Source organism: Orycteropus afer, unplaced genomic scaffold (genome assembly GCF_000298275.1).
Source record: "Orycteropus afer afer isolate SDZICR_OR568_19922 unplaced genomic scaffold, OryAfe1.0 scaffold00928, whole genome shotgun sequence".
NCBI lineage: Eukaryota > Metazoa > Chordata > Mammalia > Tubulidentata > Orycteropodidae > Orycteropus > Orycteropus afer.
Window position 1 is genome coordinate 88,317 of NW_006922515.1, and position 24,848 is coordinate 113,164.

The 24,848-nt window shown below is 39.4% G+C and overlaps 1 protein-coding gene across 1 annotated transcript in view; it reads right to left on the minus strand.

Annotated features, from left to right (window-relative positions):
- The window catches only part of TMC5 (transmembrane channel like 5), an 81,553-nt gene that overhangs the window by 49,220 nt on the left and 7,485 nt on the right, over positions 1 to 24,848 (minus strand). Inside the window, exons 3-7 of the mRNA XM_007958332.1 lie at positions 18,974 to 19,143; positions 17,264 to 17,353; positions 10,712 to 10,811; positions 4,250 to 4,337; positions 3,363 to 3,611 (exon numbers count right to left, since the gene is read on the minus strand). Coding sequence (XP_007956523.1) covers positions 3,363 to 3,611; positions 4,250 to 4,337; positions 10,712 to 10,811; positions 17,264 to 17,353; positions 18,974 to 19,143 — 697 coding nt within the window. The remainder of the gene's footprint in view (positions 1 to 3,362; positions 3,612 to 4,249; positions 4,338 to 10,711; positions 10,812 to 17,263; positions 17,354 to 18,973; positions 19,144 to 24,848) is intronic.

A 24,848-nucleotide genomic window follows, 5' to 3' on the forward strand; every position in this document is an offset into this window, starting at 1 on the left:
AAAAAACTCAAAAATGACCAGAATTACTGGTCAGATGAAATCTGGTGAGATGCCCAGTACTATGGCCCTGGAATACATTTGGTGCCTGGAATAAAATGCACCCCCAGGGGCTGGCTCTCAGCCTAATAGTTAACAAGATGTACATGCAGACCACTCAACCCAGGATGATGCACCCACATACTCTATGGTAATACAACCCTTAGAGCAGTAGACCATGGGGACACCAGAGGACCAACATTCAAATTTAGGAAATGCAGGACAAACAGAAATGCATAAATATGAGGGGTGCGGGGGGAAGGTTATAGGGTAGGGAGGGGAGGAGACTGGGTTGGGGTTGGACATGGCAAATGGGGAATGAAACTAAATGTACATGTAACACTGAATGTAAAACAAGCTCTTAAAATAAAAAAAAAAGAAAGAAAGAAATGAGATGACATACTGCACTGGGAAAATCTGCTGCAAGAGACCTCTAGTGTTAAAGAGCAAAGATGTCACTTTGAAGACTAAGATGAGCCTGCCCAAGCCACAGTATTTTCTATAGCCTCATATGCATGTAAAACCTGGGTAACGAATAAGGAAGACCAAAGAAGAATTGATGCCTTTGAATTATAGTGTTGGCAAAGAATATTAAATATACCATGGACTGCCAGAGAAACAAACAAATCTGTCTTGAAGAAATATAGCCAGAGTTCTCCTTAGAAGCAAGGAGAGTGACACTTTGTCTCATGGACTTTGGACACGTTATCAGGAGGTACCAGTCCCTGAAGAAGGACATCATGCTTGGTAGAGGGTCAGTGAAAGAGAGGAAGACCCTCAGTGAGATGGATTGACCCTGTGGCTGCAACAATGGGCTCAAACATACCAACAATGGTGAGGATGGTGCAAATTGATTTTATATAGGGCCCCTATGAGTCAGAACCATTTTGATGACATCTAACAACAACAACAACAACAAAGGATACACAAGATACTGTTGACAGTGTTTACCTCCAGGAATGGAAGATAGGCTTTCTACTTTTTACTTTATAATTTAGTGCTGTTTATGGGTACAAACAGTTAACACACTCGGGTGGTAACTCAAAGTTTGCAGCTTTGAGTCCACTCAGCAGTACCTAACAAGAAAGCCCTGGAAATTAACTTCTGAAAAATCAGCCTTTGAAACCATATGGAGTACAATACCACTTTTACAAACATGGAATTGCTATTATAGTTTTAATAATAAATACATTCTTTTAGATTAAAAAAATAAAATAAAGTTTACCACCTAACAGCAACAACAACAACAACAGGCAGCATTTGTCCCGGGATAAAGCTAAGAAGGGATGGGAAAGAAGGATGAAGGGAAATGGTAAACACAGGGAGGAAGTGGGAAGAGTGTTGTTACATTGTGAGGATTGTACTGAATGTCACAAAAAAAATATATACATATGAATTGCTGAATGGAAAGCCAATTTTCTCTGTAAACTTTCACTCAAATATCAATTAAAAAGGGGAAAGAAAGAAAGAGGGGCTAGAGGAACAAATTACAGGAGATTACGAGGAAACAACTAACTCCAGCATCTAGGACGTTGGAATCTATGGGACAACTAGCCAGGTTTCTGCAACAATTCAGTGTCAAGAAAAAAGGCAAATGGGGCTGGAAGAACTGTTCTAAAGACAAAAGAAAAAACAACCAAATACCACAAGTGATCTTTGATCAGTGTGGGATCTAAACAAATACACTATTAAAAACATTTTGGGGACAATTGGGAAAATACGCATGGTCTGATTTTTAAAGGACATTAGGGATTTTTTTTTTTTTTTTAAATAGGTGACTGTGGAAATGTGTCATGTTTTAGAAATGCATGTTGAAGAATTTAGGAATAAAATGTCCCGATGTCTGTAAATTACTTTAAAATGCTTCCAAAAAAATAAGACTAAGTAAATATGGCAAAATGTTAATAATTTTAAATCTATGTAGAGGAGTTAATGGGTGTTTATTATACTACTCTTTTCTGTATGTTTGAAATTTTTCATTAAAAAAGTCTCGTGTAACTGTGTGTAGTAATGACAAAGAAGAAAGGAAAAATTTACACAGTAATTCCATTTTAAGGCATCTATCTCAAGGAAATTTTCTTGTAATGAAAGAGCAAGGGAGAGAAAGAGAAGGAGAAAGAGAGAGACAGAGAGAGAGAGGTAAACAAAAGATCATACTATATTTTACAACAGAGGTCAGCAAATTTTTTCTGTAAAGGGTCAAATGATAAATATTTTTTGCTTTGCAGGCCAGATGGTCATTGCAGTAACTGCTGAACTGTGCCCCTGTAGCCTGAAAGCACCACAGACAATATGTAAACAGATGTGTCTGTGTTCTGACAAAACTATTTACAGACATTGATAGTTCAATTTCTTATGATTTCCATGTTTCGCAAAATGTTACTCTTCTTTTCAACTACTTAAAAATATAAAAACCATCTTGTGTTCACAGCTGTACAAAAACAGGCTTCAGGCTAAATTTGGCCCTTGGGCTGTAGTTTTCCAATCTCAGCTCTACAGAAACTCAATGGCAACAATCCCTTCAAGAACAAAAGCTCACAAGGCAGGGACTATATGCTTCCATAGGGAGTTGGGTAAATAAATTATGGCTGCTGTTAAAACAAAGAATGGGCACCTATATAGATGTCCAAGATATCTAGTGGAATAAAAAAAAAGTTGCAAAACAAGACCTGTAGTACAATCTTATCTTCTTTTTTATTGTTTTACAAGAATTTTTTTTGTGTGTGTGTGTGTGTGTGTGTGTGTATCTATGTTTGTATAGGAAGAAAAACAGTGTGCATGGACATACCTTGAATGGAAGTTAGGCAAGGGATGAAGTGTAAAGTGAACTTTCAGTTTTTCAGTTTGCTCTCTTCTATTTAATAGAAATTTTCCAGAAGAAACACTGTATGTTGTGGACATAACAACAAAAAAGAAAGAAAAATTATACCCACGAATACCAACATGGGAAAATATCCACAACATGGTGTTAAGTTAAAAAAAAAAAAAATCAAGTTGTAGACAGTATATAATGAATAATTCAGCTTTTGCATAAAAAAGAAATGGATGCATATATACTTGTAAATGTGTCCACATGTATGTAGAAAAGAGAAGTATGGAGAGGAAAACGTCAAACTCTTAATGGTGGTTACCTCTGGGGATAAAAATTCCACTTGGTTGTGTTTATGTTACTTTCAGAAAAAAAATTAAAACACCCACATTCCCCATCTGTCCACCCCCAGGCAATAAGGTTTTCTGGATGAGGTGACCAGCCAGGTATGTTACTTAGTTTCTAGGGTGCTGAATGCAGGTTGGATGTTTCTGCACAAAGAAAATGGAGAACTTACCCCTCCAGTTAAAAATTCCAGCCCAGTGAATTGGAGGGTGTTCTTTTCAGCCACGGTAAACTGAGGGATTATGATGAAGCTGAAGTTCACAATGAACAAGAAAATGTTGAACTTCAAAAGCCACTTCAGAAAGTTAAAATAGGATAGAACACTGGTTCCAAATTTGCCTCCAATGACCTTCAGCGTCTTCTGCCACAGGCTGATGGAGTTGAGGAGTTCTGACATGTTGTTTCTGGATCTCCGGTAAACCTGGAGTTAGGATGTAAAATGGGTGACTTTATAGTCACTCAGTGAATACCTACTAAGTAGGTACCATCATAGCAAGAACGGCTACCATTTCTCACGCACTGTGCTAAGTGAGTTAACAAAGTTTGTTTTATTTAACCCTCACTACCACCTTCTGAGAGGAGCTCTGGTGGTGTAGTGCCTAAGGCATTTGACTGCTAATGAGAAGGCTGGCAGTTCAAACCCACCAGCCACTCCTCAGAAGAAAGATTGGGCAATCTACTTCTGAAGTGATACCACCTCAGAAAGCCAAGGAGGGGTCGCTATGAGTTGCAACTGAGTCGACAGCAGTGAGTTTGGTTTCGGTTTTGGTACCACCCTCTAAGGCGAGTGTTACTATTATCTTTCCAGGATTGTTGTTGAAAAAGGTGAAGCTCACCTTGCCTAAGCTGCCCAGCTAATACAGCAACCTTTTAGACCCTTCCCATATCAACCTCCCTCCCTTACACCTATACTGGCCCAATTTCTATGGCTCTGGGAAGTGAAATCGCCCTGGATTTTTATTCCTCTTCCCTAATTAGTGTCCTTTGGTCCTCTTTAATTCCTATTTGCACCCCACCTTGCACTGCCCAGCTTACCAACTGCCAAAAAGGCTGTCTTACCAGTGAAATGGAGTTCAGACACTGAGAGCAGCCATTGAGCTTAAGGGAACGGTGAGACTGTTTACTTTTCTCCTTGTCAACCATTTTCCTGTGGGATCAAAGAAAGAAAGTGAGCGATGCTTATGCTGTAGTTCATTACTTTAAAAACAATTACCATAAAGTATAGTTTTATCTACTCTGAGACCAGAAGAACAAGATGGTGCCAGTTACCACTACCAATTGTTCTGATCAGGGCCATAATAGATGAACTCTAACAGAATGAGGCAAAATGTGGAAGAGAATCGCATTTTAGAAATTTCCAAAAAATAAAACAAAACAAAAAAACTAGACCTGCTGGACTGGTTGAGAGTGGAGATCTCCCTAAGACTACTACCCTGAGTTACTCTTCAAACCTTGAACTGAAACCAACCCGAAGTCACCTTGTAATTAAATAACAAATTGGCTCAAAAAATAATGAATGTCACCTTTAAGTACTGTGCTTCTTTACAAAAATCATCTATATGAGAACAAATGGTCAACAATTGTTTTAAAAGAAAGATGGGCATGTAAGGAGGCAGGGAAACTAGATTAATGGAAATAGAATAACCAGAACAGAAATAATGAGAATGTTCATGAATTGTGAAGAATGTAACCAATATCATTGAACAACTTGTGTAGAAATTAACATTGTTGAATGTAAACCTAAACTGTGTAAACTTCCACTGAAAATACAATAAAATATTCCAAGAATGAAAGAGTACAGGTTTTGGAGTCAGGTGGACCTGTTTCTACTCCTAGTGTCTCCACCTACAGGCCTTCTGAATATGGGAAAATAAGAAACGTCAGAGTAAGAATACCAGGTATGACCATCTCACATTTACTTCAATCCAACATGACTGGCACATGACCCAAGCCCAGCCAATAAGAACTTTTTTTTTCCTTGCTGTCAAAAATGAGCTGAAATAAGTAGAAAGTAAGCCTAGTACTGCTATATTAGGAGAGCAAGCGTAAGAATGAAGCCAATACTGCTCCTTTAAAGAATCACCTTTATGAAACCAAATGGTCAACCATTACTTTAAAACAAAGACAAAAATGGAAGGAAGCCGGGGACTAGATGAACGGAAACAGAACAACCCGAATGGAAATAATGGGAATGTTCATGCATTGTGAAGAACGGAACCAATGGCACTGGACAGCTTGTGTAGAAATTGTTGAATGGGAACCTAAACTGCTGTGTAAACCTTCACCAAAAACAATAAAATATTATTTAAAAAACAAACAAACAAACAAAAGGAGCAGAGCAGGGCTCTCTTTCCACCTCTCCCTCTCTTTCTCATCTGTTTTTGTTCCTTCCTCCCCATGTGTCTCTGTCTCTCTGTCACGCTCCCTCCATTTCTGCCTTTCTGCTCCTCTGGCTCTCCTTCCCTCACCTCCTTCTGCCTGTCTCTCTTCTCTGCCTTTGTCTCTCCCTATCTCTTTGTCTGTCCCTGTCTCTCTTTCTGTGAAGAGAAGTCTTTCTCTTCATCTCTTTCCAACTCTCTGTATCATTATCCTTCTCTTCTCTCTCATCTGTCTGTATTTCTCTCTATGTCTCTATCCCTCTGTCTTTCTCACCTTGATTCTCTCTCTCTCCTCTCTTCTTGTCCCCGTCTCTCAGAAACAAACTCTCCTGGGAGAGCCTACCAGAAAACTTCCTTTTATGTTTTATCAGTCCAAACTGTACACACAGATCTAAAATAAATAAACTAATAATTACTACATGCCTACAACAGAGATGCCAGGCACAGTCCCAGGCAGTGAGCAAAAGAGAATGGTTTTCCTGCCCCATGGAGTTTATATCCTAGTTGGAAGAGAAAGACAATAAGCAATTAAAAAATATAGGTGGTACTGGACTTATAACACATTAAAATCACAATGAATGCACTTAAGAGTGGAAGTTTGTTTGGTATATATTTTTCTTAACTCTGTATTGTGATTTGGGTGTAATTTTATGAAGCAGATTCATTTTACATTCAATAGTTTATACTCATTTTGGTTTGTGACACCAATTACAATCCCAACAATGTAACAGCTCTCCACCACCTCCCTGTGGTTACGTCTTTGTATTCTTCTTACCTATTTCTGCCTGTCTAGCTTTCTCCTTGTGCAAATGCTGCCCTTGTGCTCTCCCATGGTTGACTGTCCTAAGGAGTGTATCTCCCAACTGCAGTTGTTCAGCTCATAGGCCTGTCTACTGTTTGGCTGAGAGCTGAGGCAAGGAAGTAAGAAAAATTCCAGGCCTAAAGGGTGACTCAGGGCCATAGTCTCAGAGGTCTCACCACTCTCTATGCAACCAGTAATCCTGTTCTTGTTAATGAATTTTGTTCCATATTTTTCCTCCCACTCTATTCAGGATCTCCAATTTTGATCCCTTTCAGGTACCACCTAGTTCTTTTGGTCTTAAGGTCATGTAGGCTGAAGTTCCCATGGTCCACTGGCCCCTTGGACTAATTGTTTGCGTAAGTCTTTGATTTCCTTCACTCGTTTGCCCCCGATGAGGAGAGACCAATAATTGTCATCTCAGATGGCTGTTGCAAGCTTTTAAGACCTCAGTAGCTACTCCCAAAGTAGGATGTAGAGAAATGTTTTTGTGCACTGTTGTTGTTGTTGTTGTTATGTGCCGTCGAGTCGGATCCGACTCATAGCGACCCTTCCTTGGGTTTCCGAGGCAGTATCACTATGGAAGTAGATTGCCTGACTTTCCTTCTGAGGAGTGGCTGGTGGGTATGAACCACCAGCCTTCTGATTAGCAGTCAAGTGCCTTAGGCACTACACTGCTATGTTGTGCCAATTGAGTTTGATGTCCACTGCAACCACGGCCCCAAGTCCACAGGTCCACAATGTATGTATGTAGGAGTATCATCTGCCAAACTTACGTAGAATCATGGGTCTATTCCTGTTTGCCTACCCATACCAGGTCTTCCTGCCTGTCTACTGTTTTGTACATCTTATCGTTAGTGATACACACTACATACAATGTTTCAGTTTGTAATATGTTGATGTTATCATTCTCAGATATCCATTCACAAATGTTCAATGCTATGATTTACTGTTCAAAACATTGTCATACAGCAGGCTGTGGCCTGGTCTACAATGAAGTCTGTGTCAGTGTTGGTGTAGGGAATTGAAAGGCAGTTTCAGGAAGCAGTGAGATGTTACTGTAAAATACATGAAGAAAAAAAGAAAAGGACCATAGAGACAATTCTTACTAATTTTCTGACTAGAAACACTATCCTCATTCCTAGGGATAATCCAGATGATACAGAACCTTCCACAAGTGGAGTTATTACTGCAACTGACAAAATGTCAACACTGTTCAACTCTTCAATGCCAAAGTAAATTTTTATTATTTGTGTATTTTTAATGTATTTATGTATTACAAGATATCTGTAAGTTTGTATGTAATGTTACCAACCCCCAAAGACAAATAAAGTTCATATTTATAAAGATAGTGATAATAAAAGACAATAATAATGAAAACTAGGAAAAAAAAGGTATTCAACTTAGGTCAGAACAGAATTATGACAGGATCGTAAGAATGGAATCCTGTTGTAAGTCAGGGACTACGTGTAACTATAGTAATAAATGGATAAACTATATAGCATATTAGAAGGTGATTTGTACTTTGGGGGAAAGAGAAAAGACAAAATAAGAGAAGGTAAGGAGACAGGAAATGCTGAGATGGGGACCATGTTATAATTTTAAAAATAAAAGTTGCCATCGAGTTGATTCTAACTCATGGAGATCCCATGTGCTTCAGAAAAGAATGTTTGCTGTCCATAGAGCTGTCGATGGCTGTGACTTTTGGAAGCAGATCACCAGGGCTTTTATTCCAAGGTGCCACTGGAGGGATACAAACCACCAACCTTCAGTTTGTAGCCAACCTGTTTACATCACTCAGGGGCTCCATTACAATCTTTTTTTCTTTTTCACCATGTTATTGTGGTTTAGATGAAAATTTACATAGCAAATTAGTATTTCTAATCAATAATTCATAAACACATTGTTCTTTCACATTGGCTGCAGTTCCTGAAACTTATCACTCTCCCTATGTCCTCCCTGGGTTCCCCATTTCCATTTGTCCAGTTTCTCTGCCCCTCTTTGTCTTCTCGTCTTTGGTTTTGGGCTAATGTCCTGTTGGTCTCTTATAGTTCACTGTTCACTGTTCTGAGGAGTACATTCTTCACATTGCTTTATGGTCCCATCTTTTATTTGGCTGGAAGGTAGCCTCTGGGAATGTTTTCAGTTTCAAGTTAGAGGTTTTTTTTAGGGCAATCCTCTCAGGGGTTCCTCTAGTCTCTTTATGTAGATTATAATTTTTAAGGTGGTGACAGATTAGCTGTATGGATAAGGAAATGTTCTATGAGTAGGAAACAGTTGACACGAAGTCCTTAGGTGGCTGTACAGCAGGGAGGCCAAGAAACTAGAAAGGCGTGAGCAAGAGGGAGGAAGGAGGATAACCTTGGGGCGGAGTGCTGGGAGAGAAGAACAGATCCTTTAATACAGTAGTTCTCAATGGGGATAAATTTGTCCTCCAGGGGCCAATTGGCAATGCCTGGAAACACTTTTGGTTGTCACAACTTTGGGGACACTACTAGCACCTTGGGGGTAAAGGCTAGGGAAGCTGCTAACCAGCCTACAATGCATAGGGCAGTTCCCGACAACAGAGAATTATCTATCCACAGATGTCAGAGGTGCTGAAGTAAGATCTCGTACGATGTTCATATGAAGATCCTTACGACAGTCTTGCAGGCCATCATTAGGACTTAGTCTTCACAATGTGACTTGGGAAGCCACTGAAGGGTTTGAAACTGGAGTGTTTTGAAAAAGATTCAGCCACAAATCAGTCTCTCTACTACCACATCCATTTTCTTCAGTGCCTTTCCTGGTTATCTTTGTTGTTGTTGTTATGTGCCGTCGAGTCAGCCCTGACTCATAGCGACCCCTCCTTGGGTTTCTGAGGCAGTATCACTACGGAAGTAGGATTGCCCAACCTTCCTTCCGAGGAGTGGCTGGTGGGTTTGAACCGCCAGCCTTCTGGTTAGCAGTCAAGTGCCTTAGGCACTATGCTACCAGAGCTCCCAGATTATCTTTAGTCCCCCTCAAATGCCCACCTCATCGTTAGCATCTTTCAAGGCTCAGCTCAAATGTCTAACTGCTGTAACCAAATTAATAGCACCTCTCCTTTCTGGCTCCTCCCAGGCATTCTCCTACCTTGACTTGGCAAGCTTTTCTTTCTACCATATATAAGTTACTTGTTGACAAGTTTATCTCCCCTACCTGACTGTGAAATTTATCTTTACAATCTCAATATCCAGCTCAAAACAGTGTGTTGAATTGCTGAATTACTTATCAGCAATTGTTTCATCCAGTTTAATAGTTTCTACAAATTGCCAAACAAAAAAAGAAAAACAGTAAATATAAAGTCTGAAAGCTCAAACAATCCTCACCCTTGTTTTGGAATTCTTGGCCTTAGAAAGGTAGTACGGAGAGTTTCCTATATTCCATGCACAGTTTCCCCCTGTTAATGTCTTATATTTCCATGATATGTTTGTCAAAACTAAGGAACCACTATCAGAACATGAGTATCACCTAAATTCCAGACTCCATTCATATTTCACTAGTTTTTCCATTGGTCTTTTATCTGTTCCAAGATCCCATCCAGCACAGCACATTGTATTATCTCTTTCAGTCTTCTCTAATCTATGACATTTTCTTAGTCTTTCCTTATTTTGGATGACCTTAAAACCTTTGAGAAGTGCTGCTCAAGTACTTTGTAGAACTTTGGGTTTATCTGATTTTTTTCCTCTCATGGTTAGACTGGAGTTGGGCAGTGGTGGTTTATTGGTAGGATTCTTCAATTCCTGGCAAATGTATCTCATGTGTAGCCACAACCTGTCAGTGGAGACTTGTGTGTTGCTATGATTCTGAACAGGTTTCAATGGAGCTTCCAGATAAAGATGGACTAAGAGGAAAGGTCTGGGAATTTACTTCTGAAAATCCTATGGATGACAATGCTCTGATCAACAACCCATCATAGGGATAGTGTAGGACTGGGTAGCTTGTGGTACACAGGGCCAACTTCACAGCAGCTAACAATAAGAGTGGGGTATGGGCGTTATAGGTTTTAAGGGAGAATACCGCAGAGAGGTAAGGCCCTTCTCATCACATGCCTTATCTCTAGTGATGTTAACCTTGATCATCTGGCTGAGGTAGTGCTAGCCAGTCTTCTCCTCACTCCCCCTTCCACATCCTACTCTTGGGAAGCACCTCACTAAAAGTAGCTCACACTCAAGGCCAGGGGAGTACCAATGTCAGTGATTTGGAATTCTTCTGTTGAGGAAGATTTGTCTTTTTTTCCACATTTACCTTTTTGAGATAGAACAAAAGTAGAAGATCAAGGCTCATGAAATCTTAGAAAGAAGAAAGGCCTCGGGTCCTTACCTTAGGTTCCTCTTCTCTTCCATGGTCCTCGGCTGGTTTCTAATGGCTTTATTTCTGTCTCTTGGGGTCAAAGGTATCAGGGAAGCAATTAACTTTTGTCCTGTGGAAGCAAACAAAACAAATGGAAATTTAGTTTTTATTTTCCTCCCAGAATAATAACATTTTAAAATATGGCATGTTTTTAATAGAGCACAAAGAAAGAAGATGATATGGAGTCTGGGATTCCAAAGATCCTAAATACAAACAGGAAAAAGGCATGACATGTGTCTTTATTAAAACTCAAAGCCAAAGTGAATGATAATGTTTGCACTCAATTCCAATTATGTGTGTGCATGTTTTCTGGTTTTCCTTGACAAGAAAGCACTTAGTAAAGACAACAAGCCTACCTTTCCCCCCTCCTCTCTCATTTTAATATCTCCTGGCTCTCTTTTGCCCCCTGTATGACAGGCCTGAGGGCCTTCTGTAGGTCTTGACAACTGCCACATGCTTTTCTGAACAAACTCCCTTCCCCTTCCCCACTAACTCATTTTCACATTTTGAGTCAGCACAGCAGACACCTTGATCACCCATCACAAAGCCTTCCTCTCTTTCCTAACAGAATCCCATTTTGTTTAAGAATAAGCCCCTTCCCCACAGGGGCACTTATCTGGGGGCTGGCCCATCTCCAGGCACAGAGGACTGGGCCCAGTGAGGCTGAGCCAATCCTGATGGTCCTAGCCCCTGGCCAATGACTGGTTTAGACATATCCATGTGACACAACTTTGGCCAGTATTCTTTGAGGGTGGGCTACTGAAGAGGTTCTTGGGAAAGGTTTCTTTTGAAAAAAAAAAAAATCATGATAAGGAAAAGACAAAGCCTTCTTCCATTCCATATTGTTGTATCCATATGTGACACCTGGAACTGTTGTCATTATCTTGTTGCATGAAGGAAGCCAGTAGAGGCTGGCTGGGGCTGAGCTGACATGCTAGAGATTGCAATGATAGACAGAGGGAACCCACTGACTCTTCTCAGTCACATCATGAGCCAGAACTACTCATGGGAAAGCACCAAGTCCACAGCTGAGGTGGAGGGGAGTGCCCATAAGATGGCTACCAAATCACTCTTACAAGACAAGGGATTTGTGTCTCTCCTGAAAGGGACTGAGGAGCAATAGACTGAGAAGGAGGAAGGAAAAAGGCGTGAAGAACGGAAAACAGAGATGCCCAGGGATAGAAGCGTGTCAGGCAACTCCTTAGTCTACAGAAAAAGGACTAAACCCGAAAAATGCTTTGCTATGAATGACTTTTTTTTTCTTCCTAAAACTATAGGAAGTGGCTAGATTTTATGCCTGGGGTATTATGGGGTGACTCATGGTGACCCAATGTGTGCAAAGTAGAACTCTTCCATAGGGTTTTCAAGGCCATGACCTTTCAGCAGCAGATCTCCAGGCCTGTCTTCTCAGTCATCTCTGGGTGGATTTGAACTGCCAGCCTTTCAGCTAGTAGTGAAATGCTTAACTGTTTGTGCCACTCTATGGGCAACCAGCAACAACAGCATTATGGGGTGAAACAGAAATAGTGTAAGTTTTTGGCCTTCAGAGCAGAGAGGCAGGGAACCCTCAGTGAATACCTGTTTTCATGACAGATGCTACAATAAGAGGAATGCTATATTACTTAAAACCAGGGTAGGGAGACATTGGACCAAAACAGTGAGTTAGTTGTTGAGGACACAGACTTAGAAATCAGGCAAACCTGCTTTTGCGTCCTGGATTTTCCAGCTATTAGCTGTGTGACCTAAGGCAAGCTACTTAATATCTCTGAGCCTCTGTTTCCTCATCAAGCCAAGCATCTGTCTCAAATACTGGGGAGTAAGTAAACTAAATTTAATGGATCACAAAAAGGAAGTGCTCACCAGAACACCAGGCTCATGAAATGTCTGATAAAGGTGAGTTCTTGTTAGTGGAGTACTTCTACGTGGTCCCTTGCTTCATCCCTCAAATCTTCACTTATGCTACCAAACTTCCAACCTATTTGTCAAATAGGTCTTGAACTAAGTAACCTGTGGACAACTTGGAAGACTTCTTTTCTCCCTTCCTAACTCCTCCCCAGAGTTTTACTACCTTGAATGCTTTCAAGTGAGGTACAAGGAGTGCTGAGTCCCATACATTCTGGAATATGAAGGGTTTGTGAAACGGATTCATTCAGAGAGGTTGAAAACTGTGACAACTGTTTTCTCTGCTTGTAATTCCATTTGCTGAAAATCTGAGAGTCTATCACATCGATGTCAGAAATTGATGCAACCCTGTGGAAGCTTGAGTTTACTAGCACGTTATCTTGAGAAATCTTATTTGGGAATGGGTGGCTTTGAATCTCAGATGGAACATTCTCAACCTCTATGACGATGTCATTCCCTTGGTCTTCAGACAACATCTCTTGCCACCTCCAAGCCTTATTCTCCACTGGGGTGGGCTTCCGAAGACTTTATTCAATAATCACATTGGCACTGTCAGGAACACTCAGGAAAATGATGGACAATCACAAAGAGATGCACCAGTACATTTTCTAAAATGCCAGGATGAAATCACCAAAGCCAACCTCACACAAATCACAACATAACTCCCCACGTTTACAGAGAAATCTCTGCAGCAGGGTGTGTACTTTCCTGCAAAGAGTTCTGCCTTGGTAACCACTTAAGAAATTGGAAACAGAATCTTTCATTAAAGACAGCAGGATTCTAGAAGCAGAAGGCTGAGCTTCTTCTAAATGACTCATAATCAAAGGGCAAGATTGTCTTTTTAACCTGTTGCCTCTGGCCTACAACTTATAGCTGATATTTATAATTTCATAACCAAACCAAGAAAACCAAACCCACTGCCATTGAGTCGATTCTGACTCATAGTGACCCCCTTTGGGTTTCTGAGGCAGAAAATCTTTATGGAAGTAGATTGCCCCATCTTCTTTTCACAGACTAGCTGGTGGGATTGAACCACCAACCTTCTGGTTAGCAGTCAAATACCTTAGGAACTGGGTCACCAGAGCTCCTTACCAGATGGGTTTGGAGTGATACAGTTATTATCTCCTGACTGGCTTGGGTGATGATGGCTGTTGTTAGCTGTCACTGAATTGAGTTTGACTCATGGTGACCACATGTATAACAGAGCAAAATGCTGCACAGTCCTGCACCACCTTCCTGATCATCGGTATGTCTGCGTCCATTGTTGTGGCTACTATGACAATCCATCTCACTGAGAGTTTCCTTCATTGTCATTGACCCTCTATTTTACCTAACATGTTTCCAGCTGTTGGTCTTTTCTAATGACATGTCTAAAGTAAGCAAGTCGGAATCTCACCATCCTCACTTCCTAGGAACATTCTGGTTATGTTTCTTCTAAGACTGATTTGTTAGTTCAATGTTGGGTTTGCACCACCTTGCATAGTTACAAATTTAAAGGGGGGAAAAAAGTTGCTGTTGAGTTGATTCCAACTCATGGCAATGTCATGTGTTACAGAGTAGAACTGGTCCATAGGGCTTTCTTGACTGGAAGCAGATAGCCAGGCCTTTCTTCTGTGGTGCTGTCAGATGGGTGTGAACCACCGATCCTTTAGGCCTGTAGCAGGGCCCCCCTTCTGTGGTAGGTGCTGCTATTTGCCTTCTCACTATCCATTTTCCCTTTTCCCCATACCAGCAGAAAGTCCCATTTCTGGTGGAGGCACAGTGCTTAGTTAAAATTCTCCAAGCTTCCTTTGTGTAGGGGAACACCTATGACCCAGTTTTGGCCAATGGCTTCCAGGAATGCTCTTTAAAAGGGGACAGTGTTACGTGGTTTCACTTTTTTCCCTTCACCATTACTCCTTCTTGCCTGGAAGCAACCATTTTGATAAGAGAAGGACAAACATTCACCTGGTAAGGATGGTGGAGAAAAAACTAGGAGCCTCACCCCTTGAGGGCATCATAGCTAGAGATGCAGAACAAACTCTGAGCTCCCTCCCTCCGGACTTCTTGCTACATAAGAAAAATAAGCCTTTCACTGCTTAAGCCACTGTCCTTTTTCTGTATCCTGGACACAATAGACTTCATTTAGAAATCACCTAGGCCAAGTTCTTTAATTAGAAGTTGGAGAAATTGAGGCTCAGAGAGGTGAGTTTACTCTCATCACCCATCACATTCTAATTCATTAGCAGGCTTGGACTAGAACTCAACTATTTCTTATCCCCACCAACAAGAATAACAATAAGAACTATCTGCCATTACTGTGGGACAAATACTTTTAATTAGTTGTTGTTGTTGTTGTTATGTGCCATCGAGTCGGCCCCGACTTATAGCGACCCCCCCCTTGGGTTTCCGAGGCAGTATCACTACGAAAGTAGGATTGCCCAACCTTCCTTCCGAGGAGTGGCTGGTGGGTTTGAACCACCAGCCTTCTGAGTATCTCATTTATCACAATAATTCTATGAAGTATATACTATAAAAAAATCCATTTTATAGCTAAGAAAACTGAGAATCAAGGAGGTAATTGGCCTAAGGTAACAAAACTAGGAGGCAGCAGAGCTGATGTCAAACCCAGGTGTGTCTGAATACAAAGTGAGGTATCTAAACCACTTTACTCCAGCCCCTTCCTATAACAAAATGCTGGTGTATAATTCATTCACTGAGTCATTAATAAATGAATGATTACTTACAAGTTCCAAAGAGCTCTAGTGGCATAGTGCCTAAGGCATTTGAGTGATAACCAGAAGGATGGTGGTTCAAACCCACCAGCCACTCCTCGGAAGGAAGACTGGGCAATCTACTTCCATAGAGATACAACCTCAGAAACCCAAGGAGGGGTCACTGTGAGTCATTGTCAACACGATGGCAGTGAGTACTATGCTCCAGGTGTTTTGCAGGTGTACAGTTTAATCCATCAAGCAGATACTTTATCATGAAGCTGACCATCAATTAATTGTAGCAGATGTGAGAATCAGAACCAACCCAAGGCAAAATGGTGAAGAAAGCCACGTTCATTTATATATTTTCTCTTTTTTTTACTTCTCTCTTTACCTAAACTTCATACTGGCTAGACAGAGTCTTACGAAGTATGAAGGCATTTCTTTCCCTTAATAATTAAAGTCATTCTCTACTTCAGTGGGAACCAAATGCAGAATGTGATCTTTTATGTCCCCATGGCTTTCATTCCCAGGTAGCAATGCCAGTCCTTTGTGAAAGACAGTTCACCCCCATCCTCTTTGCTTAAGAACACTCTTGAAGTATGAGGCTAAAGGTTATCATTTAGGCTATGAGACCAGAAGATGGGGAGATAGTTTTAAGTCACAGAGTCCCTCAATTACATTATATAGATGATCCCATCTATTTATTCCTTGCTGCTTTCAGATTTGCCTTTTAGTTTCAGTGTAGTTAGCTTCAGCCTTGTGCTACTTCCTTTCTTAAAAAAAAAATTGTGGCAAAATATATATAACAAAACAAATTTGTCATTTTAACCACTTTCAAGTGTACAGTTTGGTAGAATTACCTATATTCACCATGTTGTGTAACCATTACCAATACCTAGAGTTACCCCAAAAGGTTTTCTTGTCTGTAATCTTTATGGGGGCAGATCACCAGGCATTTTTTCCCAGGAAGCCAATGGGTAGGCTCAAACTGCCAGTCTTTCAGATAGCAGCTGAGTGTTTAACTGTTGCATTACCAGGGCTCCTTCCTCTTATGTTGCTTCCTTTTTAATTCTTTGGATCTGACTTTCCTCATGGCACACAGGGACCCTTACAGAGCTTTCTAACTGATTTCACTGTCTTCTGTCTTTCACCACTCCAATTGCTCCTACACTTTACCATAATAAAAATTTAATGATTATTCAGAAACATTTTGATCAATGCACCCTCCTCCTCACAAACATATACATTAGCAAAGGGGATGGCTTTTAGAGATATTGTGTGTTTCTGTTTGTGACTTTGAGTACTTGTAATGTATGCCATTTGAGCATATGCCATAAATCTAGCTGTTCAGGGTCCATCCCCAGCACTGATTAACAGACCCAGAAAGAAAGAAAAGCTTTCTAGTGAGGCTAAACTGAGAGCAGTATGATAAAGATGAATGAGGTCAAGTTTAAAGAGAAGCTGAGTCAAGGAGAGATGAGGAACGGATGGAGAATACAAGTTCTCCATCTTGTAGCACTAAGCCCGTGGCTTCAGATCATGAGATCCTGGTTCTTCTAATTCATTCAACAAATTAATTTAACAAATATCTTTTATGTGCTAGCTGCTGTGGGGGTAATTCTACCTTCAGTTCTGTAAGTTTCCCCAGCTTCTTTTCCTACCACATGAGCCAACAAACCTTCCCTGGGTTTGTGTCCATCTGAGTTGATTTCTGTCACTTGCAACCAGAAGATTCCTAATGAAGATTCTGGTATTCAGAAAAGAAGAAACTGCAAGTCTAAAAGTAAACCTTATTATGATAAATTAAAAAGTATTGCATCATTTAGTACATCAGGGGTCAAGAAGAAATGGTCATGTCTGGGTTGCCCAGAACACATTCCTTCTCCAGGTTTGATTTTGTGGTCACTGTTCATTAAAGCCTTACCTTGGGGTGATGTGTGCCAATCATGTCCGGACAATAGCTGGCTTCCATAAGCATGTCTGGGGGTACTTTCATCTGTATAAGCAAGGTTTACTGAAATGAAGAGGCAAGAGACATTGCCAATGAATCCCACCACACTAGACATTACTGAGCACATAATGGTTAGTAAGACTCAGACCCTTTCCTGAGGTTCTAAGAGAAAAATGATAAGAATTTGGGTGGAAAACTGGGCACAAAACCCAAAACAGTGCTATTAAACATAAACAGCCTAGATAAATGGTTACAAGGCATGGTAAAATTTGGGACACGCTCACATGTGTATAACCAGAAAAAAAAGTTCCACTAAACAGCACTTTGTTTTACTATGTAACATGTACTCTGATATATTCTTATTTTATTTTATTTTTAATAATTAATTTCACAAGTCATTAATGGATTACAACTCAGAGTGTGAAAATTACTTGCCTAAGTGATTACAAAATTACCTTCTAGCTCTAACATCGTACAATGACACATGAGAACATTGGAAATATGGCATAATTTTCTTATGAAAGATTGGGGACAGAGTCCACTCTCAGTGTCTACACAACAGTGTCTTATTCCAACATATTTTTAGTCAAGTCATGGTAAACAGTTCTCAATAGAGAAAATGGAGTATACTTTTTATGGGGTCAATGCTCAAAATTACACTGCATGAGTTTGTGAAGATCCTGCCTGGGATTGAATCCCAAGTCTGTTATTTGCTATATGTGTGCCCTAAGCATGTTACTTAACTTCTCTGAACTTCAACAGTTTTAGTCTGCAAAATGAGAATAATGAAAGGACCTCCACATAGGATTATTGAGGGCATTAAATAAGCTAATGCATGTAAAATGCTCAAAACAATCTCTTAACCTAGTAAGCTTTTACTATATTAACTATTTTACTATATTAACTATTGCTGTTCAGCAAATATTACACCTCTCCTCCAACCTTGGTAACCTTCACTGATGTTGGGTGTGGTCATGTGACTTGCTTTTAACAATAGAACACAGGCAGAAGTAAGTGTGGTCAGTTCTGAACCAAGACTTTTAGAAACATCTTATGCTTCTGCTTGCCTCTTCAAGAATTTTCAGCTTATGCCATGAGAAGAAAATGCCCCAGGTAGCCCACCTGGCTAAGCATGAGCACAAATCTAAATAGAACCCATAACCTGGGGCCAAGCCCAGCTTAGCCAAACCCTAGCCCAACTCACAAGTGTAAGTGAAAATAAATGTTTGTTAATTGTATGACACAAGGTTTTTGGAGTTATTATAACTCTATGGTGCAGTTTTACAGTTCTATAGGGTCTCTGTGAGTCAGAATCAACTCAATGGCAGTGGATTTTATATATATATATATATATATATATATATATATATATACACACACACACACACAGTATTACTGTGGCAACAGCTAACTGATTCAACTTTTATCACTGTTGTTGCTAGTAACTCAGTTAATATTTCTTGAGCACTTACTGAGGATTAGGATCTACCACACTCCAGTATGACCTCATATTAACTCACAACATCATCAAAACTCTATTTCCAAGCTCATGTTCACAGGTACCAGGAGTTATGACTTCAACATTACCTTTTTGGGGGACACAATTCAATCCATAACACTCCTTCAATCTATTGAATTTTATTTTCTTTCCAGAATAAGATCATAGCCTTAACAAGTGCTTACCATAACCATTTTCAGAAACACATGGCTCAAAGTGGCTATATGGGTTTTTCATTTCCATGGATGTCATTTCAGTGCTTTCTGGGCAATCTCCATTCTCTCTCCCAATGATGCCCAAGGTGCCATCACCCTGATGGACTGAAGGCTGGATTTGAGATGTTCTTCTGAGTACTCTGAAATCCCAAAATAAAGGACCATTATCCATCTAGTAGTGTGGTGAGGCTATTTATCCATCCATCCATTATCTCTCTACTTATTTTAAAAATTCTAACTTATTGCTAGTCGTGTTAGGCATGAACTAGGGAGTGATGGTTCAGAAATAATGATATGTAGGGTCTGGCCTTAAGGAGCTCCCAGTGCCATCTGCTAGAGATTCTTAGACACAGCCATAAATAATTATAATACCAATGGAAACTGATGAGTGTTAGAAGATAGGCTCAAAAAATTCAGAGGAAGAAGAGTTCTGGCTGGATCTTCAGGGGGAAATACACATGAAAAGGTAGCATCTGAACTGGGATCTGAAGGCTTATGTCTTAATCGACATAAAAGTTAAGTGGAGGATGAAGGATGAAGAACAAAATAAATAAAACTGTGATTCTAGAAAGTGCAGAATATATAAGAGGAATGCAAAGAATGTCAGCTAACCTGGATCAATGGTTCTCAATTATAGGTACATAATTCCCAGGCCCTGAAACAATTAAGTCAGAATCTCTGAAGGTTTGGCTTAGGCATTTGTATTCTTTTTAAAGCTCCAGAGGTAATGTGGTAATTCACAGGATCAACTAGGGTAAAAAATGACTGACCTAGAGTATATAGTCCAGTTAGAGAAGGGATAGGAGGTGGAAGAAGTCAAATGAGTCTGGTCTTTTGCCAGCATCTTATATTAACACAGTGGACCCTCATTCATAAATGTTCTTATACATGAAGCAGTGTGACATTTATCTCAAATTTTATAAGGGGCATGGAAGAAGAAAAGGAGAGAAGGGACAGGATCAAGAATGTATTTTGGAATGATAACTCAGGCAGTGGGTGATAAGACCAATAAGGAAGTTTTGATTTGGTCTTGTTAACACAACTTGCTCTAATTCTTACATTTGCTGAAACTCTATTTAGACATTTTGACCCTAATGCACATGCAAACCCCATATACTTGTTCCCAAAGATAAAATCAAGTGATCAGTTTTTGTCATATTCACTAATATTACTAGTAGAAATAGTAAATGCAAACTAAGATTCATATTGGTTAAAATTGCACACAGTAAGATTTATTACAAACTTTTAAAAAGAAGACTACAAAATCACATCTTGTTGGTAACACTAAACACTAGAACAGTTAACCCAGGAAAAATTAGAGTGGCAGAATTAAGCCACTCAAACTAATACTGTCAATGACCATAACTGCACCTGGGAAAATTTGTCATTGCTGTAAATTTTATAGATGAATAAAATTCTCTTGGACTCTGAAAATGGCATATCTCCTGTAGCGCACATTCTAGTTCTCTCTAGCATCTTAGTGCCTGAAAACTAGGTACAGCAGTTTGAAATGGGTATTCTGGTGCTCTGAACAGCTCATTAAGTCAGAGTACACCAAACTCTGGGGAGTAGGATTAAAAGGAGAAAGCGCAGTGCAATTACCCAGAGGGGAAAAAAAAAAATAAATAACAAAAACAGGTGAACTGGCCCTGCAGAGTGCTGACCAGCAGGTGAGAAAGGGCATCAGAGACCTCCTTGGGGCAATGGAGAGAATGCACCAAACCAGAGAACCTGCAGCCACTCCATGGACCTACCTTTAGCATCTGCTTTTATCAGTGAACTTGGGACTGCTGGGAGGGAGCTGAGATGCCTCTGACTCTGGGTACCAGTGAAGTGCAGAAGCAGAGAGGAGAATAAAGCCACAAGTGGGCGGGCCCTGGGATGAACTCTCATTGAGGATTGGGACAGTTATCCTAGTTGAGCTTTTTGGCACAGAGGGTCCTTGAGAGTGGGGTTTTTGTGGCTGTCTGAACCTGGCAGAAAGTGGCAGTCCCCTAACAATTGGAGTCTTTGCTGAACTTGAGCTGTGGGCTAGTGAGTAACAGTGTAACATCATCATTAGCAGCCGCTCAAAGCCCTAGAAACCACTACTGGTGGCTTGGAGCTTTTCTTCATATTCTTTTTTCTTTCCCCTTCCTCTGCCTTTGCCCTGCCTCCAATAGAAAAAACACATTCAGTCACCATAACACATGCCAGCTTGAATCCTAAAGTCCCTTTAGGAAAAACAGAGAGCTGCATCCACATTCCACACAGTGATTCCATCATCACAAAGAAAACTGCACAGCAACCCAGCACACCTGAATTAATAACCAAAAAATAAAATACATGAGCTATACCTTTCAAAATATTAAATCATAAAACCAAGACATAACAAATCAATACATAACTAACAGTTAAAGACAACTTCAAAATGTCTAGGAAACAGCAGGTAACCTCAAGTCAAACAAACATAAAAACAGGATAAGATGTTAGAAGTAAAATCCCAAACAAGTCTCATTAAACATGGAGGAAGAGGAGGCAATAAAATTTTCCAAGAAGGAATTTAGAAGGTATGTTTATAGAGCTCTACAAGAGATTAAGAAACCCACAAAAAGAAGCAAGGAGAACACAGACAGTACCTTGGAAGAACTCAGGAAAACCATTCAAGAACAAAATAAGATTAATGCACAATCAGAACTCATACAAAAATAGCAGTTAGAAATCCAGAAGATGAATACCAAAATTTCAGAATTACACAATATAGTGGAAGCACAAAAGAATAGGATAGAACTGGCTGGAGAACACATTTCTCAACTAGAAGACAAATCCCTGGACAGCAGCCTGTATGAAGAAAAATCAGAACAAAGATTTAAGAGAAATGAAGAGAACTTAAGAACTATATGGGATTACATGAAAAGAAACAACATATGCCTTGTTTGAATTCCAGAAGAAGAAGAGGTAAAAAAAGCCACTGAGAATATTGTGGAAGACCTACTAAGTGAAAACTTCCCCCATACCATGAGGGAAGAAACAATATTTGTCCAAAAAACTCATAGAACCCCATACAAGATAGATCGCAAGAGAAAAACACTGAGGCATATCATAATCAAATTCTTCAAAACCAAAGACAAAGAAAGAATTTTGTGAGATGCCCGGGACAAAAGAAATATTGCTTATAATAATCAGTTATGCTAACCTCTGATTACTTAGTAGAAACCATGCAGACAAGAAGGCAATGGGATAGCATATATAAAACACCAAAGGAAAAGAATTTCCAACCAAGAATCCTACATCCAGCCAAACTGCCCATCAAATATGAGGGGGAAATCAAGGCATTCTCAGACAAACTGAAATTAAGGTATTTTGTGAAACCAGACCCACCCTACAAAAAATGTTTAAGGAAGTCCTTCCAATAAAGAATTGACAACAGAGAACAACAAAATTAGGACACATGAAATCAACACTAAAACCAAATTGGAAATAGACACTCAAAATAAGACCATAAAACATTGCACGCTAAAAATCAAGGAAGCCAACCTGCACACGACAACAGCTACTAACCAAATAGAAGGAATAAAAGTTAGGTACATACTTCCAAATGGAGAAAAAAACAGGAGAATATTCTCATAGAACAGACTGTTCTAAAAATATAGACAAGGATTCACTCCAAGGTAACCACAGAGAAAATTAATAATCCCCCTAAGCAAATCCAGAATGAAGGAAAACATATGGGTTTAATAAGCACAAAACCAACAATAAAGAAGAAAAGAGAGAAAGCACTTGACAACAAATCAAACTCAGCACAGAAAAGTATATAGACCAAGGAAACTCCAACAACATAACAGAGACACAATAGAATTAGAGCAATCAATTCACACCTATCACTAATTACACTCAATGTGAATGGATTAAATGCATCAATCAAGAGAAAGAGAGTGGGGGACTGGATAAGAAAAGAAGACCCATCAATATGTTGCCTACAAGAGAACCACCTTAGAATACAAAGGTAAAAACAAATTAAGAGTTAAGGGGTGGAAAAAAATGTACCAAGGCAATGGAAACCAAAAAAGAGCTGGAGTGGCAATATTAATTTCTGATAAAATAGACTTTAAGGTGAAGATCAACATAAGATACAAAGAAGGACACTATATGATGTTGAAAGGGTCAATTAACAAAGAAGTTGTTATGATAATCAATATTTATGCACCAAATGAAAGTGCTCCTAAATACGTGAAGCAAATATTAATTGAATTAAAAGGGTCAATAGACAACTCTACAATAGTAGTAGGAGACTTCAACACACCACTTTCAAGAAGGGACAGATCAACTAGAAAAAACTCAACAAAGATACAGTAGAACTCAACAACACAACAACCAACTCGACCTTATAGACATAAACAGAACATTCCACCCAACAAAAGCACAATTAACATTCTTCTCCAGTGCACATAGATCCTTCTCCAGAATAGATCTTATGTTAAGACATAAAAAAACCTCAATAAATTCAAAAATATTGAAATACTTTTCTTCTCAGACCACAATGCCATAAAATTAGAAATTAATAGGAGGAGCAAGGAAAAAGCATCAAACCTGTGGAAGCTGAACAACTCACTGCTCAGAAACTACTGGGAACAGATAAAAACTGAAATAAAAAAATTCCTAGAAACAAATAAGAATGAAGATACATCATACCAAAACCTATGAGACACCACAAAAGCAGTACTCAGAGGTCAGTTTATAGCAATAAATGCATATATCAAAAAAGAGGAAAGAAACAAAATCAGCACTCTAACTGAACAACTCCAACAACTAGCAAAAGAACAACCAAAGATTCCTACAGTATCCAGAAGTAAGGAAATAATAAAGATCAGAGCAGAAATAAATGAAACAGAAAACAAAAAAGCAATAGAGAAACTATAAAACAAAAAGCTGGTTCTTCAAAAAGTTTACCAAAATTGACAAACCGTTGGCAAATCTAATAAAAGAAAAGAAAGAGAAGATGGAAATTACAAAAATAGTAAACAAAAAAGGTGTCCTCATAACAGAACCAACTGAAATAAAAAAGATACTGACAGAATATTATGAAAAACTGTACTCCAACAGATCTGAAAACCTAGAAGAAATGGACACACTCAAAAGGAAAACTACAGACCAATATCTCTCATGAATATAGATGCAAAAATCTTCAACAAAATCCTAGCCAATAGACTCCAACAACATATCAAGAAAATCATTCATTATGACCAAGTGGGGTTCATATCAGGTATGCAGGGATGGTTCAACATTAGAAAAACAATCAATACCATCCACCACATAAAAAAAAAAAAAAAAAAAAAAAGAAGAACCACATGATTATATCAATTGATGCAGAAAAGGCATTTGATAAAATCCAACACCCATTCCTTATCAAAACTCTCAGCAAAACAGGGTTAGAAGGGACATTCCTCAACATAATAAAGGGCATCTATGCAAAACCAACAGCCAACATTATTCTTAATGGAGAGAGACTAAAACCATTCCTCTTGAGAAAAGGAACCAGACAAGGATGCCCACTATCACCACTTCTACCCAACATTGTACTGGAACTCCTAACTAGGGCCATAAGGCAAGAAATGGAAATCAAAAACATCCAAATTGGTAAGGAAGAAGCCAAACTATCCCTATTTACCGACGATATGATCCTATACCTAGAAAACCCAAGAGACTCAATCAAAAATCTACTGGAACTAATTGAGAGATTTAACTTTGCAGGAGGATACAAGATCAGCATCCAAAAATCAGTTAGGTTCCTCTACACCAGCAAAGAAATTGCTGAAAAAGAAATAAGGAGATCAATACCACTTACAATCGCTACGAAAAAAATAAA